The 16,856-nt window shown below is 57.2% G+C and overlaps 1 protein-coding gene across 2 annotated transcripts in view; it reads left to right on the top strand.

The window, feature by feature from the left end:
- Window positions 1-16,856, top strand: part of CACNA1S (calcium voltage-gated channel subunit alpha1 S) — a 45,934-nt gene that overhangs the window by 20,788 nt on the left and 8,290 nt on the right. Inside the window, exons 12-32 of one of the 2 annotated variants that reach the window (XM_068995799.1) lie at window positions 165-372; window positions 668-788; window positions 1,228-1,342; window positions 1,469-1,562; window positions 2,379-2,448; window positions 2,677-2,809; window positions 3,063-3,192; window positions 3,926-3,985; window positions 4,589-4,695; window positions 5,103-5,190; window positions 5,377-5,484; window positions 6,324-6,376; window positions 6,628-6,774; window positions 7,033-7,234; window positions 8,584-8,742; window positions 9,485-9,595; window positions 10,057-10,140; window positions 13,180-13,236; window positions 15,032-15,160; window positions 15,758-15,823; window positions 16,354-16,445. In XM_068995799.1, the coding sequence (XP_068851900.1) occupies window positions 165-372; window positions 668-788; window positions 1,228-1,342; window positions 1,469-1,562; window positions 2,379-2,448; window positions 2,677-2,809; window positions 3,063-3,192; window positions 3,926-3,985; window positions 4,589-4,695; window positions 5,103-5,190; window positions 5,377-5,484; window positions 6,324-6,376; window positions 6,628-6,774; window positions 7,033-7,234; window positions 8,584-8,742; window positions 9,485-9,595; window positions 10,057-10,140; window positions 13,180-13,236; window positions 15,032-15,160; window positions 15,758-15,823; window positions 16,354-16,445 (2,334 nt within the window). The remainder of the gene's footprint in view (window positions 1-164; window positions 373-667; window positions 789-1,227; window positions 1,343-1,468; window positions 1,563-2,378; window positions 2,449-2,676; window positions 2,810-3,062; window positions 3,193-3,925; window positions 3,986-4,588; window positions 4,696-5,102; window positions 5,191-5,376; window positions 5,485-6,323; window positions 6,377-6,627; window positions 6,775-7,032; window positions 7,235-8,583; window positions 8,743-9,484; window positions 9,596-10,056; window positions 10,141-13,179; window positions 13,237-15,031; window positions 15,161-15,757; window positions 15,824-16,353; window positions 16,446-16,856) is intronic. The other variant, XM_068995800.1, reaches the window with a different exon arrangement.

Raw genomic sequence — 16,856 nt, 5'->3', positions numbered from 1 at the left:
GGAGCCTGCCTGGAGCAGTCCCAGAGCCCAGCCTGGGTCCAGAGTCCCCCTTGTTGGGCTGCTGGCAGATCCCTTTGGCTAGGTTCCCTGTGCCTGCCTGGTCCTGCCCCACAGCCTTCCCCACTCTTTCACCTCCCATATGCCCCTGTCTCTCCTCTTCCCAGGTACTGGACATCTTTGAGCAACCTGGTGGCCTCTCTGCTCAACTCAGTCCGCTCCATTGCCTCTCTGCTCCTCCTCCTCTTCCTCTTTATCATAGTTTTTGCCCTGCTGGGCATGCAGCTCTTTGGGGGCAAGTTTGATTTCGAGGACATGGAAGTGCGCCGCAGCACATTTGACAACTTTCCCCAGGCCCTCATCAGTGTCTTCCAGGTTTGGGGCTGTGGGAAGGGCAGCAGGGGGCTGGGGGGTCTCCAGGCAGGAGTTAGGTCTCAGGGGGATGTGGGTTTGTGGGGGTGATGTGGCTTTGGGACAGGAACAGGAAAATGCAACTGGAGTCATGAGCAGTAGTTCAGGTTCAGGGCTGAGCAGAAAGGAGGATTTGACCATGGGGCTGGAGGAGCTGCAAAGGTTTGGGGCTGGAACCAGCCAGGTAGGATCAGTCTGTGGGGTTCTGTCATACTCTGCTGTGAATGCTCCTGAGTCTTTATTACTGCTCTGCTCCCAGATCCTGACTGGAGAGGACTGGAATTCCATCATGTATGATGGGATCATGGCCTACGGGGGCCCATCCTTTCCTGGCATGCTGGTCTGCATCTACTTCATCATCCTCTTTGTTTGTGGGAACTGTATCCTCTGCCTGCAAAGCCAGGCCCAGGCCCCCTGCACCCAGCCCCATAGCATCAGCTGCACAGGACTGGGAAGGGGGGAAGCAGGGGCTCCCCTCAGTGTTTCAGTGCTTGCCTTAAGCTTTTCGGTTCTGAACAGCAGTGGAATAAACCATGGGCTTCAGGGCTTGCACTGGTGGTGGCTGAAGGCTGGGGTCTGGAGGAAAGCACATCTGGAGCAGGTCTGGATGTCTGGCAGGCAGAGATTCAGCCAGAGAGGGCAGCCAGCTCAGAGCTCAGTGCTCACAAGGGATCGATGCTGGTTAGGGATCACCAGCCAGGGTTATCACAAGGACCAAGCTCCTGGAGGGTTTCTAAGGGCACCCACGAGACCATGGATGGCTCTGGCCACATCCTCCAGACAGGAACCAAGTCCGTGTCCTTAGCACTGTTCTCCCAGATATCCTCCTCAATGTTTTCCTGGCCATCGCCGTCGATAACCTGGCTGAGGCTGAGAGCCTGACTTTAGCCCAGAAGGCCAAAGCAGAGGAACGCAAACGGCGGAAGATGTCCAGGTGAGCGCTGCCATCCCCAGCCATGGGAGCTCCCAAGTGAGGTGCTTGGGTGTGAGGGGACAGAATGACCTTTCCTGTGGCCCCTGCCCAAACTTCAGTTCCTGCTCTCCCCTATTCTCTGCTTAGAGGTTACCCAGAGAAGTCTGAAGAGGAGAAGCAGATGCTGGCAAAGAAACTGGAGCAGAAAGCAAAGGGAGAAGGGATTCCCACAACAGCCAAGGTCAGTTCTGGTGGAGGTGAACCTTGGAGAGCTCCTGGGGAGGGCCCAGGCTCCTTCTCCCGCCAGCCAGGATAGACAAAGGCTTGGAGCCAGCCTGGGTCTGGGCTCTTGACCAGAATCACTCCTCGCTGTAGCATCCACTGGTGGTGGGTGCTGTTGGTGATGGGGGCTCTCTGGGCCCAGGCAGGACACGTTGCCTGGTGACACAGCTCCATTGCTGGGGATCCTTTTTCTCCGATCCATTTCCTTGCCCACAGCCAGTGGTCAGTGGCTGAGATGGTCTGGTGCACACCAGTGTGGAGTGGAGCAAAGCAAGTCAGCAGCATCCCAGATCTCCCTTATGCCCACACCAGCCCCCCCATAGGCAACCCCCTCTGTTCAGCCGTGCTGGCTGCGTGCTGAGCTGCCCCTGAGGAGCATCTGGCCAGCAGCTTTGTCCTGTCCACTTTGCAGAGATGCCCTTAGAAACTCACACAGGAGTTGCTCCATATCTTACTCCACCCCTGGCATATTTGCATGGCTCCAGGCTCTTGCTCAGCACACATTCTCATTTCCCATCCTCTTTCCCTTGCTTGCAGCATCCCCTCACCCGGCTCCAGGCTCTTGCTCAGCACACATTCCCATTTCCCATCCTCTTTCCCTCGATTGCAGCATCCCCTCACCTGGCTCCAGCCTGGGCCAGCACTCCATGTGCCTGGTGCTCTGTTGGCCAAATGTAGAGATGCTGCTTGTCCCACATGGCTTCCAGGATGAGAGGGTCTAGCCAGCTGGCACATGCAGCTGCACATCCTCCTCTCTGTCTCTCCCTTGTTTCAGTTGAAAGTGGATGAATTTGAATCCAATGTCAATGAGATCAAAGACCCCTACCCTTCTGCAGACTTCCCAGGTAAGACTTGTCCCTGGCAGGGCAGCAGGAAGGCTGGGCAGGCACTGCAGAGGGATGTGTGTGAGGAGCAAAGGATGTGGTGACCTTTCACCAGCCTTGGGGTACTGAGGTCCCTGTGGCTTGCATGCCAGATCAGGATCATGGGATCTGAAGCTTGTCCATGAGGTTGTATTCCGTTTCCCACTCTGGATGATTCTTTTCTTTTCCCTTCTTGTGGCCACCCTGCAGGTGATGATGAGGAAGATGAGCCCGAAATCCCCCTGAGTCCTCGGCCACGTCCCCTTGCAGAGCTACAGCTGAAGGAGAAGGCTGTGCCCATGCCTGAAGCCAGCTCCTTCTTCATCTTCAGCCCAACCAACAAGTAGGCACAGGCCCTTGTCCCTGCCCTGTAGGGCCAGGCATGGCCCAGGTGCCTCTGGCACCAAGTGTTCACAGCGGGGCCCTGTTTGTGCATGACAGCCAGTTCTGAAGGGAACCAGCTCACAGACATCCTTCCATGCCTAGGGCCTTCCTGTGCTCAGGGGTTAGCCATAACCCTCTGCCAGGCTGCCATGACCCCGTCTGATGTCCCTCTGGCCCCTTGCAGCATCTCAAGGCATTTCTGTCCCTGGCAGGTTTCGGGTCCTGTGCCACAGGACTGTTAATGCCACCTGGTTCACCAACTTCATCCTGCTCTTCATCCTGCTCAGTAGCATTTCCCTGGCAGCTGAGGATCCCATCCGGGCCGAGTCCTTCCGCAACAAGGTGCCCACGGAGATGTAGAGGGTTGGGATGGGTGGGGGAGACCTCATGGAGACTCCCAGCTCCCCAGCAAGCAGGGACTTACTTGCCAGATGCTATGCCTAGCCTGGGATTCCAGCCCTGCCCCTGGGAGGGCAGTGCCCTCCGGCAGGAAAGGCTGGATGTGCTTTCCATTCAGGGTGCAGTTGGGACAGCGTTTTACTGCTCCATGTCTCAGTTTACTTCTGGGTGAAGAGATCCACCAGACAGGGTGTGCAAGATTATTTTGGTTTGAAGCTGTGGTGACTTACTGGGGAAAGAGACATGCTGTGAGGTGGCAAACTGGATCTTTGGTGTGTGCAGTGCCCTCGGATGCTGCTGGCATGCAGTGGTGGGAGCCATGGCTCCTGTCCTGCAAGGTACCAATGGGTCTGGCAGGGACTGGGGGATCTCACATGAGACAGCCTCCCAGGGCACTTGGGGTTTTTGGGGATCAGATGCTTTCAGGTGAATCAGGTCAAGCCTAACTCACCTGGAAAGGGAGAGCTTTGTCTCAGCTGCAGGTTGGATCATGCACTGGAGAAAATCAGCAAAGATGGGAAAAGTTCAGGAGTCTTCTTGGTACTGGATTTAGAAACTCTGTTGAGCTGGACGGGCTCTCCAGTCCACAGAGTGGACAATTCCAGGATGTTTGAACACACTGACGCATTTCCCAGGTCACCCAAATCTCATCCAGTTTTGGTGTCTCTGTCTCCAGATTCTCGGATACTTTGACATCGGTTTCACCTCTGTCTTCACAGTCGAAATTGTCTTGAAGGTGAGTCCTTTGCCCCATGGTCCTGCCATAAGCATGGCCAAGCACATAGGTCTAGACTGTTGTGGCCGTGGACACTCACACTCTTTAGGCATTCATGCTCCTGAAGATCTCAGTGAGGAGGAGCTGCCAGCTGATCCTCCCCGAGAGTTCCTTCATGCACTCTGGGTAGTGCATGACCTGTCCCAGAGGCCATGTGTCCTCTCTAGTGGGGTCCAGCAGCTAAGTCAGCTGTGCTGTGACACGGGGACACATCAGCTGTGGCACCAGCATTTTCATTCTGATGTGCCATTAAGAAGAAGAGAGAAAGAGAAAGCAGTGAAAACCTGTGGACCAAAGTCATAATCCAAGCTGCTGCCACATGTTGTTCCACTCCAAGAGTCTTTACTATTCTCTTCTTTAATTTGCTGACTGACTGGGAGAGTTTTGTCTCCAGCCAGTGTTGCACAGAGGATTTCCACCTGAAGCCACCTGCAGAGGTCTGAGCAGGACAGGATCCCCAGGCCATGGAGCTGGGGCCTTGTGCCTTGTCCACCCTTCCCCCTGTGGAGGGACCATGCCCCTGAGCCCTGCCTGGCCCCTTTCCTAACTCCTTCTGCTCCCCAGATGACAACCTACGGTGCTTTCCTGCACAAAGGCTCCTTCTGCAGGAACTCCTTCAATATCCTTGACTTACTGGTGGTCGCTGTCTCCCTCATCTCCATGGGAATCGAGTAAGCACCTCCATGTGCCACAGAGTGGGCACTGGTCTCTTCAGGCTGGTGGGGCAGCTGGGGATGGTGGGTGGAGGAGGAGCAGCTGGCCCAATGGCTGCCCATGTGTCTGTAATGTCACGTTTAGGGGACACGGACAGCTGCCCGCAAACTCCTTGAGTGCCAAAGGTCAAGGAGGTCAAAGGACACTCCTTGAGTGTCAAAGGTCTATGGGTAGAAATTCAGTTTGGATCTGCTTTCTGCAGCTGCCAGTGTCACCTGGCCTTATATGGGGTGATGGCCGGTGACATCCGCGTGTCTCTGCCATCCCTTGTCCCTCACTGCTGGCCCCAGCCTGCCCTCCATGGCTGTGCCAGCCTGGCCTGGGCAGGGAGGTCACCTCGTCTCAGCTGTGCCTTCCTCCCCAGGTCCAGTACCATCTCTGTGGTGAAGATCCTACGGGTGCTGAGGGTGCTGAGGCCTCTGCGAGCCATTAACAGGGCGAAGGGGCTGAAGGTAAGTGAGAGGCTGGGATTGGGGAGCCTCTTCCCGTGGGTATGTGGCAGGCGTCGTGCCCTGTTCCCGATTCCCACCACCCGTCTGTGAAGGGCTCTGCCCGCTCCCTCTGCTCTTGGGTGTGGGATACAGAGCAGGGGCTTGCCCCAAACGTGGTCACACCTGCACTGTCCTTCACCTCTGCAGCACGTGGTCCAGTGTGTGTTCGTGGCCATCAAGACCATAGGTAACATTGTGGTTGTCACGACACTGCTGCAGTTCATGTTTGCCTGCATCGGCGTTCAGCTCTTCAAGGTGAGCGGTGCCCCAGGTGGGCAGGAGGGACCTTCTGCTCGAGCACATCCTGGCCAGGCTGTCCTGGCCATCACCTGGGGATGGTGTCTGCCGGTGCTGGGGTCAGCACAGGCTGTGCTCTCGGTGCTCTGTGAGGGGACCCGCCTGCTCCAGGCCTGGCAGTGAGAGGAGGGCAGGGAGCACCCAGGGTACTGCCAGGCCCTGCACCTGCAAAGGGGCCAACTGCCTCACCTCACTTCGTGCCTCAGTTTCCTCTTTCTAAGGCAGCTGGTACTTCTGACTGATTTCCTCTGTGCTTTGATTGTGAAGGGTTTCCTTTCTCAGGGCACCACTCCTGCTCTCTGGGCCTCGGCTGCTCTAAGGCAGAGCTGGCCCTGGCTGAGCTCAGTTTTATTCTAATAACTGAGCTTAAATTCTGAGCTGATGTGGGAAGAGCTTTCAGGACACCCAGCAGACTGAGCAGACCTGTCAGCATACCGTAGATTTTAGTTAATTCTCTGGTCACTGCTTTCTTCCCTATTTTCCAAATAGTTGACTCCCAGATAGGGTGAGCTAGGTAGGCCTCAGCTCAGGGCCATGGAAGCTTTGTTCCCATAACGAGGCAGTGTTTCTTGATCTCGGCCTGGGGTTGACCCCAGGTCTGCCATGACTCTGGAAACCCCCTGTGAACCGGGCTGTGTTGGCAGGCACAGTGGGGAGGCCAGTGGTGGTGGTGGGCCAGGGTGGGAGGCTGCATGGAGATGGTGGGGGAGAGACTGACTGAGGGCTGGGAAAAAGTCAAAACTCCCCAGGGCTTCTGAAGTCAAAGCAACACCACTTCTGGTCTCTGTTGAATGCAGGGCAAGTTCTACATGTGCACAGACCCATCCAAGCTGACAGAGAAGGAGTGCAGGTAAGAGCTCTCTGCAGCTCCCAGGTGGGCAGTGGCCAGGGGTGGGAGCTGCGGGGATGTGGTGGGGAATGCTTGTGTTCCTGCATGGGAATGTCGCATCCAAAAAGTGGACCTGAGGTGTCGTCGTGTTCTCCCTCACCCTGGGGTAAATTGGGAACAAGCACAGGGCTGTCCTCCCCTCCCAGGGACTGAGGCCAGTGCTGCAGCACGTGGGCTGAGGGGGGCCCTGCACTGTGTCCCTTCTGCTGCAGGGGTCAGTTCATCAACTATGTGGACGCGGACCCCACGCAGATTGAGGTCCAGCAGCGGGTCTGGGTGCACAGCGACTTCCACTTCAACAACGTCTTCTCAGCCATGATGTCACTTTTCACAGTCTCCACCTTCGAGGGCTGGCCACAGTGAGTCTGTGCTGAGGGAAGGGGTGTGCTGGGAGCAGAGCACTGCCATGGGCCTTGGCCAGGGTAGAGAAAGGAGAGCTATCCAGGTTGAGAAGCAGGACCACTCACCCCAGCAGTGGCTGTGCAGTTGGCAAGGTTACCCAAGCAGCCCTGTCCCACTGTTGTTGGATGTCCCCAAAGCTCTCTGTAACCTTCAAGTGGAGACATGGTCTTTCCCACCCACTGAGGATTTCTGTTGCCTCCATTTCCCTCCTGTAGGCTGCTGTACATGGCCATTGACACCAATGCTGAGGACGCAGGCCCTATCTACAACTACCGGGTGGAGATTGCAATGTTCTTCATCATCTACATCATCCTCATTGCCTTCTTCATGATGAACATCTTTGTGGGCTTTGTCATCGTCACCTTCCAGGAGCAAGGGGAGAATGAGTACAAGAACTGTGAGCTGGACAAGAACCAGGTAATGAGACTGCTGGAACAGGACAAGGAGGACCATCCCTAGGTCTGGCACTGCTGGGGCTGGCTGGTTCAGATCAGCCCTTCTTTGTGGTGACACTGCTGACACAGATGAGTTGCACCTGCCCCAGGTCTGTTTGCTGCTGGGGCAGGGCCAGCTGGACCCATGTCTAGCACAAAACAAGCCTTCTAAGGGAAGGGCAGAGGGGACCAGAAACAGAGAGTGGGTCTCCCTGGACAGGTAGGGTGTCCAGAGTGAGCTGGAGCAGAGGGCTGTGCCCAGTTCTGGGCTTCCCAGCACAAAAGCAACATAGATATACTGGAGTGAGTCCAACAAAGGTGGTGATGGAGGGTCTGGAGCATCTAAGGAGGGTCTGGGAGTCAAGTCTGGTGTTGAGAAGGCTCATAGGGATCTTACCTATGGGTGTAAACACCAATGGGAAGGTACAGAGGAGGCTGAGCCAGGCTCTTTTCAGTTGTGCCCAGTGACAGGAAAAAATGCAATGGACACAAACTGAAGAAAACAAGAAATTCCATTTAAACATTAAAAAAGCCCTTTTTAAAATGGTGATGGTGGTCAAGCACTGGAACAGGTTGCCCAGAGAGGCTGTGAAGCCTCCATCTTTGGAGCTATTCAAAAGTCAACTGTCCTGGGCAGCATGCTGCAGTTGGCCCTGCTTTGGGCAGGAAGCTGTGACTAAACCAGCTCCAGAGGTACCTTCTGCTGCCAGCCCTTCTGTGATGCTGTCATGCCATCCTTCTGGCTGGGGACAGCAAGGCTGAAAGCAGCAGAGGCATTGGCAGAGCATGTGGGACACACTGGGGAGGACATTGGACAGGAGTGGCTGCTGGCCCAGCAGTGCTGTCACGCTCCTGCACTGAGGCAGCAGGGGCAGCTCGAGCTGGGGGTGCCAGGGTGACGTGAACCACACAGAAACCCAGCAGAGATGGCCCTGGGCTGCTGGGGAGGGACAGGCCTGTGCAGCCATCTCAGTGCCCCCTTCACCCCTGGTTCATGTGATGTCTTCAGGGTGCTCTAAGCTGGTCCTGAGAGACCCTGGGGAAATGCTGGGGTAAGCAGGCAGGCTCTGGGCTGGAGGGGTCAGGCCAAAGGCAGATGGCCATCGTTAGAGGCAAAAGGTGACTTTGGAAACTTGTCCCCTGTGGGTGCTCCGGGGTGTTTTTGCAGGAAGCACAGTGGTTGCATGCCCCACTGCTGTACCTGGCCCATGTGGTTGGGCTGGGGGAGAAGGGTGATCCAGCCTGGTTCTGGGGGGGTGTGCAGCATTGCTGGTGGTGCTGAGTGTGTGTCCTGCAGAGGGATCACACCTCCCTCCCTCCCTCCCTCCCCAGCGCCAGTGCGTGCAGTACGCGCTGAAGGCTCGCCCGCTGCGCCGCTACATCCCCAAGAACCCCTACCAGTACCAGATCTGGTACGTGGTCACCTCCTCCTACTTCGAGTACCTCATGTTCTTCCTGATCCTGCTGAACACCATCTGCCTGGGCATGCAGGTAAGGGCACAGGGTGGTGGAGGGGTGTCTGGAAGTGCACAGGCTGGCTCAGCCCAGTGATCCCCAAGGGAGCCTCCTGATAGGAGGTACTTGCTTATGGTGTGATAGGGGCAAAATGGGACTGGTGGTGATGCCTTTTCCTGGTCTTAAAATCAAGAGTCAGACACGGTTAGAAGGGAAAAAGGGATTTTACTTTTGTATTTAAGGATCCTTAGGTGCACCACGTCCAGGTCGAATGCACCTCAATGCACATCACAATGCACCTCCAAAAGATCTGGTATCACATTCTAGGTGTTACTAATTAGCAGGTCTATCAAAGATTCCCCAGTGAGAGGCTCAAGTGAGCCCCCCTCCCCAAGGAGCCTTCCCCTGGATGGTTCTGTCTTAGTTTACAGAATGTGTTCTGGAGAGGACCTTGGGCTCTGGGGCACACTGATCCCTGGCTACGAAGCTTCTAAAATGTTCAGTCTCTTAGCTTAACAAACAAGGCCAAGAATGCGGCAAAAAGCACTGAGAATACAGAAGTTATAAGAAGTATAACAGGGGTATAAAAGGCAAAACATCATCGTGGCATCAGTGGGATGTGGGGACCCCAGAGAAGGGGCTGTAGGGGGGAAATCTCCTTTTTGCTGAGCCATAGGCCTGTCTGTGGGAGGGGGATCTGCATCCAGCACACACCTCTGAGCTCACAATGGAGGCTGGATCTGCCGTCAGCTGATGGCTCCTTCTGCCTTACCCTCAGCATTACAACCAGTCTGCAGAAATGAACCACATCTCAGACATCCTCAACGTGGCCTTCACCATCCTCTTCACCCTGGAGATGGTCCTCAAGCTCATGGCCTTTAAAGTCAAGGTGAGAGAAGAGCATGAGTGGCATGGAAAGCAGGCCAAGCCAGGGGATCCATTTATCCTGCATTTGGCATCTCTTGAGGACAAGCACCCATAGCCCTGCAGCTCCAGAAAACTTCTCCTTGTGAGACCTTTAGGGACCCCCATGTGCAGGACCTTGGAGTTTCTGGGAGGACTGCTGCTTGTCAGGGCTACCCTTGCTAGCCAAATCCCACCCAGTCCAGCTGGCCATTATTCCCATCTTCAGGGTCACTAGTGGGGTCAGCTTTAGCCATCCTGATCCACCCTCCTCATTCCCCTCCACTGCAAGACAGGACCAAATAACCGAGCAGAGGGTGCCAGGTTTGGCCACCATCCCTTCTTCTGAGGGTCACAGTCACTGAAGAACCTTCTGTACCCCTTCCTCTGGGCTCCAGCATCTGTCTCCTCCTTGACTTACACTCTTCTCTGGCTCCTCCCTGACAGGGCTACTTTGGAGACCCCTGGAATGTCTTTGACTTCCTCATAGTGATTGGCAGCATCATTGATGTCATCCTCAGCGAGATTGATGTAAGTGCCGGGGGGCTCGGGTCCCCACCCAAGGCTGCACTGTAGCACCTGCCCTGGGACGAGGCAGCAGTGCTGGGATGGTGTCCAGCTCTGCAGCTCTGCAGGGGGATGGTGTCCTCTCCTCTCGTCTCTCCCTGCTCTGCTTGGTTCTGAGGAGAGACAAGCCAGGATCAGCACCTGGCATGAGTGCATGGAGAGCACAGCTGTGGCCCTTGGAGCATTGAAGCCCTATTCAAACATCCCCAACTGCCCAGCATGTCACACTGCCCCATCCCCTCTGGTCTCCTGAATCTGTAGGCACTGCAGTCCTGTGGAAAGCAGTCGCTCAGGACTAGCCTGTAAGCAGCAGGCTGTGTGCCAGCCCCTGCCCCACTCACTCTGTGCATGCCTGGATCCACACATCCAGCCTCAGATCAGTGCAGGTGGGAGTAAAAGGGTTCCCACAGCTCGCTGTCCCCACAGGAACGATCAGACACATCAGATTTCAGACATTTGCTTTGTGTGTGTCCCTTTACACAGTGGCCTGTACACATACACACACCGGTGGTGTCTGTGTGCCTGTGTGAGCTGCAGACATCCCTGCAGGAGCTCTGCACTGTGTAACCCGTGGGCTGGTGCCTCAGGCAGTGCCTGTATGGTGAGTGCTCTGCTGGGAGCATTTTCAAAGCAGTGCTAGGAAGCCAGCATGGCCCTGCCTTCCACAGCACGGGGACATCCACACCTGTGTCTGGCCCTGAAAATGCCCCCCTGCTGTGGGAGGTGTGTGCTTCCTTCAGCAGCCCTGATGGCAGCTCCAGGAGCAGCTGTAGAATGGGGCAGATGATGGATTAACCCTCTCCAGTGACTTGGCAGTGCCTCCTCAAAGGGGCAGGGTTTGCCAGCTGCGCTGCACTGCAGGGCTGGGTCTGGCACTGCTGCTGTCTCTGCCACCCCTGCACAGGGTCACCTTCAGATGTTCCCTGTGCAGGAAGGTGAGGCCCTCGGGAGCAGTCACCTTCTTCTCTGTAGGGTGGTCCAGGTGTCACAGAGCTGGGATGAGCAAAAACCATCCACATTCCTCTCCTGTGAGAGCCCTGTGTCCCTCTGCACAGTCCTGCCCATCAGGACTGCCATCCTCTGGGCTTCTCAGCCTTCATGGGCTCCCAGATTTCATGCAAGTGCCAACAGCTTTCATCTGTCATCGTCCTTGCCCACCAGCTCTCTGCACCTGTGACTTGGTTTCCTGCCGGACCTCCTTCCCCAGCCTGCTGCCACTCAGAGCTGAAGTTCAAGGCGTGCTCCAGGCCCTGGACTGGGCAGTAGTTTTCAGTCCCTCTGGAGCAAGAGACCACTTGGCACGGGTACCAAAATCCTGCTGTCCTTGGCTGAGCATCTGTGGGGATGCCCAGGACACAGATCACAGGCACTGGGAGGGGTCTGGTGCCCTGACTGGGCTGGCAAGGACTGACCCAGTACTGTGCTCTGTGTGCTGCAGCACTGTTGACAGCAGCAGGGCTGTGCAGAAGGCCAGGCAGAATTTTAGGAATGTTCTATGTGGCCTGAGCTTCCTAGATCCTTTCTGCTGGGTCTGTGTGCAGGAGCACTAAGGGCACTGGTCTCCTTCCCCAGTCCCCCAAGATCTTCAGGGACCTCTGTCACAGCCAGCCCTGCTCTGGCAGTGTTCATCTCTGTCCCCTCAGGGCTGTCTTACCTTTCCCAGTGTGCTGTCTTCTCATTTCCCACATCTCTCCCGGCACTGCCAAGTGTTTCTCAGCCATCTGGTGATGTGCAGGGGGTTGTGATTAGGATTAGGAGGCATGGAGAGAGGGGGTGGGGGCAACCTCACCTTCCCTTCTGAAAAGTCTCCTTCCTGCTAAGAGGTCAGTACATGGTGGGTCTGTCACCTCTCGTCCCCAGGAGCTGTTTGCAGCCATTGCACCCATCACACATCCATCCCCTGGAGGGGCTGCAGCCTCTCCTCTCCTCTCCTCTCCTCTCCTCTCCTCTCCTCTCCTCTCCTCTCCTCTCCTCTCCTCTCCTCTCCTCTCCTCTCCTCTCCTCTCCTCTCCTCTCCTCTCCTCTCCTCTCCTCTCCTCTCCTCTCCTCTCCTCTCCTCTCCTCTCCTCTCCTCTCCTCTCCTCTCCTCTCCTCTCCTCTCCTCTCCTCTCCTCTCCTCCCCTCCCCTCCCCTCCCCTCCCCTCCCCTCCCCTCCCCTCCCCTCCCCCAGATCCTCATGGCTCTTCAGTCCCCGTCTGAGTTCCCCAGATCCCCGGGGGTATTGGGAGGTCTGAGGGAAGCAGGGATGGGGGCCGCACTGGCAGTGCTACCCCAGGCTCTGAAATGTGGGAGACTGGAGTGCTCCTGCTGCTGTGTTGCTCCTGTCACTGCCCTGGAAGCTCAGCCTCTGGCAAGGGCCAACCCCTACAACCTACCCACCCCCCAGTTGCTGGCTGGGACCCCAAGAATGAGCCTGGGCTGAGCAGGGGGCACGGGGGCTGGACCACAAGAGTCAGGAGTTGGTGTTGAGCCCCCTGCCCCAGAGTATCCCGGGCAGAGAGGAGCGTGTCTCCGACTGGCTTTGAGGAGCCCCAGGGGGTTTGCCTGCTGCCCACCCCTGGGACTGCCAGGCTGGGTGGCAAACCTGCACCAGTTTCACCTTGGTGTCCGTGCTGGGAGCAGCCTGGCTGGCTGCAGAGGAGCCGTGTGTTGGCTGCAGAGGAGGTCAGCTGCCTCCAGATCCCTGGGCCTGACCATGGGAGGCAGCAGAATTCCTGAGGTTTGGCCCAGCTGTCCTGGGCACAGCCCTGCCCCTTTGAGGGTGTGTCACAGCAGGCACAGCGGTGGGTGAGCCCCTCGTGGTCTGTGTGTTTCCTTGCTCACCCAGATGCTGCCTCTGCCTATCAGCAGTCACATCACCTTGTCCCTGGGCCCAGGGGATGGAGGGCCTCTGCCTGCCCTTTACTGTTCCCCTCCTCTCCAATTTCCATCTTCTTGTGTAACCACCCCTCCCTCCCTGTCCTTCCTGCCTCACTTGTGCTGACTCTCTTGTTCTCTTGACAGACTATTCTTGCACCCAGTGGTGGATTGTACTGCCTCGGCGGAGGCTGTGATGGCATTGTAAATATCAGCTGCATGTGCCTGCCGTGCTCCCCGCTCCTCTCTGCCTGTGGCCAGCGTTTGCATGTGCCCTGCATGTCCCTGAGGCACACCAGAGCCAGCTGTTCTCTCTGGGGTGTAATTTTGCCCTTGCCAAGAGGGATTTGGGGTGACACCCCACCCACACAGACACCCCTTCCCACCCTGAGAGGTGCAAGGCTGTTCCCCAGCCCTCCAGGGCCCATCTGAAAGCCCAGCTCTGCCCTTCACCATCCCATCCCCTGGAACTGCCATATTGGAGGACCTCTCCAGCTGTAGGGGGCAGGAAAGCTGGCCTTGGTCCTCCTGCCCATCACCCTGGCTGCCTAAAGCCTGGAGGGATGCAGCCTCTGACAGCCAGAGAAATGGCTAAAGGGGTGATCCCTGCACTGTGCCTTCCCCCAGAGCTGGCTGTGTCCCCTGGGTGCAGCCCAATGTCCTGGAGGGTTGAGTGAGCCAAGCCCTGCACCGGTGGCCAAAGACCACCAAGGGGGTGCAGTGGCAATGGGGTGTCCTGGGTCTGAAAATGTGGAGGGAGCTGACTGCAGGGTGCCACGTGCCAGAGCCTCTTCCCAGGCCCCTGGTGCTGGGAACTGCAGGGTGCAAGCTGGTCTGCACAGGACACTGCCCAGATCCCAGTGGTGGGGACGTGGTGCCCTGGGGCTGATGGGATGTTCGTGACCACTGCACTCACTGGATGGGCACGAGGCACTGGGAGAGTGACAGGCAAAAGAAAGAGGTGGGAGAGGAGATGGAGTTGTTCGGTGCAGCCCTGGGAACTGAGAAGTGTGATGCTGAGGAAAGCAGAGCTGCTGGGAGGGGCATTTACAGCTGGATTTTGTTGCCCTGAAATAGCTGGGAGTGGGTGGCCTGAGTGATGGGAGTGAGAGGGATCCAGTGGCAGCAGTAAAGCCCTGGGAGGCCAAGGGGGCAGTGGGAAAAGCATCCCAAGCAGTGCCAGAGTCCAGACAGACAGTGCCAGGAGGGTCTGTGCCAGGAGGGCTGCTGGTGGCAGAGACTGTGGCTGAGGCTGTGCCATGCTGGAGCTCTCAAGGGCACAGGTGACCAAGCCCCGAGCATCTCCAACCGGCACTGTTAGGTGCTCCCAGACAAAACCTGCTCCTTTCAGGCCAGGAGCCATGCCTCATGGCTCACCTCCTGCCTGCTCACTCTGCCCTGAACCCCTGGGAATGTGGCTGTTCCCCCTTCAAGGGGGATATCCACAGAGAGGAGGCATCACTGCACGGCCAGGTGACACTGGGCAGCACCCCCCAGAGACTCCTCCTTTGGTTAAAGTCCTGCTGGAACATTCTCAAAACAGCCCTTCTCTGCTTAAACAGCTGTCATTATCCCCTCCTGTGCCTGGTGCCCACCCTACACCTCACCCTGCAAATACAGGATGTGCTGGGCAACAGCTTGGTGGGACTCAGCCTGTGTGTGGTGGCCCTGTGGCCCTCCCAGCTCTCCCAGTCCCCGTGTGGCAGCATGTCTTCCTTCCTGCATTATCCCAGTGTCAAAGGTGTGAGCATGGGGGCCTGGGGAGATGAGATCCCTGGGAAGGCTGGGGGCAGAAGTGCCAGGGGAAAAAGCACCAGCACGTCTTCCTTGCAGTCTGATCCTGTGTGCAGGCAAGGGCTGTGGGCATCGGGCATCGTGACTGGTGCCTGGGGGTGGGGGTCTCCTTACCCTTCCTCACCCCAGGACCTGGACACCCCTGCCTCGAAAGCCTGGAGGCTTCAGCACTCCCTGTGCTGCAGCTGCTGTGCTCTGCCTGCAGGACTCTGATGACAACTCCCGCGTCTCCATCACTTTTTTCCGGCTCTTCCGGGTGATGCGTCTGGTGAAGCTGCTGAGCCGGGGTGAAGGTGTCAGGACCCTCCTGTGGACCTTCATCAAGTCCTTTCAGGTGTGTCAGGAGCAGTGCTCCTCTCCCAAACACACACAGGCCCGGGGCTGGCAGCAGTGGCTGGTCCTCAGGCTGGTAGCACGAGCAGCCTGTCCTCAGCAGGCAGGGCAGAAAGCTCCAGCACTGGCAGGCTGCAGACCTCAGATTGGGCCGGGGGCTTGTGGTGTGTAGAACATTGCCCATGTGGGGGGAAGGTGTGTGGGACTCCCTGGCTGACAGCACTGTGTGTCAGAGCTGGGCCAGGCGCTGGCAGGACCTGCCTGGGCCCATTTGTCCTGGTCCCAGCTGGCTGGGATCTGCAGGTGGGTACCTCAGGGCACGCTGCAGCATCAGCTCACAGCCCTGACGTGGGCAGTTCCCTCAGCCCTGGGTAGCCCTGGGGTGTGCTGAGCCTTTGTCCAGCCAGTGAGACCCCGTGGGGGCTGCCATCAGCCTCCCATGAACCACAGAGAAGGGGCCAGCAGGAGGGTGGTGAGAGGAGCAGGTAAGCTGTCCCTCCCCACACAGGGACCTTGATGCTGGCCTCCTGCAGCACCTCCAGAGCTGAGCCCTGTCCCTGGGTTGTGTCTCACACAAGCCGTGGTCCTTTTGTCGTAGGCTCTGCCGTACGTGGCCCTGCTGATTGTGATGCTTTTCTTCATCTATGCTGTGATTGGGATGCAGGTGAGGGGCACAGGGGCAGGGGGGTGGGAATTGGTCTTCATCAGATGCCCTGAGCCTGATGGCACCTGGGGAGGTGGGACAGGGAGGGACTGGTTCCTCTGCCAGGCCTTCTCTGGGACTTTGCACATGATGGGACCTGTTTACTCTGGTCTGCAAGGATGTTTGCCACCCCAGCAGCCGCCCATCCCTGGGTTTTAGCCGGGGCAGCTGAGGCACATGGCAAAGAGCGCTTGGGGAGTCAGTGGCACGGCCCAGACACACAGGCACCAGTGCTCATGCTGGCTCAGGAGACCTTGTCTCCTTGGCCCAGATGAAGTGCAGTTGTAGTCAGGGGTGTTTTCAGAACTGGCAGGAATGTCCAAGTAGCTTCTAAGCCCCAGAGCTCCCACACCCCAATCTCAATCTCTTTTGGGCATGCCCGAAGCCAAATAAACGAGAGGAAGGGGAGCTCAGGCATCAGAGGTGCTCTGGAGGGTGGTTGGTGCCTTAGAAAGGATGGCACCCTGGAGACCTCACACTGGGACTTACAGATGTTTGGGAAGATCGCCATGGTGGATGGGACCCAGATCAACCGAAACAACAACTTCCAGACCTTTCCACAAGCTGTGCTGCTGCTCTTCAGGTCAGTCTTGTCCTGTCACATGAGCAGCTCCAAAGGGAGCCAGGCTCTGTGGGAATGCCCAGCTTGGAGTGAGGGAGCACCAGCATTGCAGGAGCTGATTTCTTTTTTGTCCCACAGAAAAGTCTCCTGCAGCAGTGGGAGCGTTTCAGGAGAGGCCGTGGGTTAACCTGGTGTAGCTGGGCTGCCGGAGAGAGGGGCATTTTGGGGCTGCTATTCTGAATATTTCCTTCCCAGATTTTAATTTGTGAATTGTGAGGAAACTCATGGGAAGCAGGAGCTCAGCCCAAGGCTTTTCTTGACTCCAGATGCTTCACTTGGAAGCTTTCAGTGGCCCTACAGCAGCAAGCCCAGAATCCTGACTGCTCCTTTCCCAGCAGCTTCCCATTCCCCTGTGCACTGGACTGGCCTCAG

This window comes from Aphelocoma coerulescens, chromosome 26 (assembly GCF_041296385.1).
Source record: "Aphelocoma coerulescens isolate FSJ_1873_10779 chromosome 26, UR_Acoe_1.0, whole genome shotgun sequence".
In the NCBI taxonomy this organism is placed as follows: Eukaryota; Metazoa; Chordata; class Aves; order Passeriformes; family Corvidae; genus Aphelocoma; species Aphelocoma coerulescens.
The sequence above is the reverse complement of the archived record's forward strand: the minus strand, read 5'-3'. Positions and strand labels throughout refer to the sequence as shown.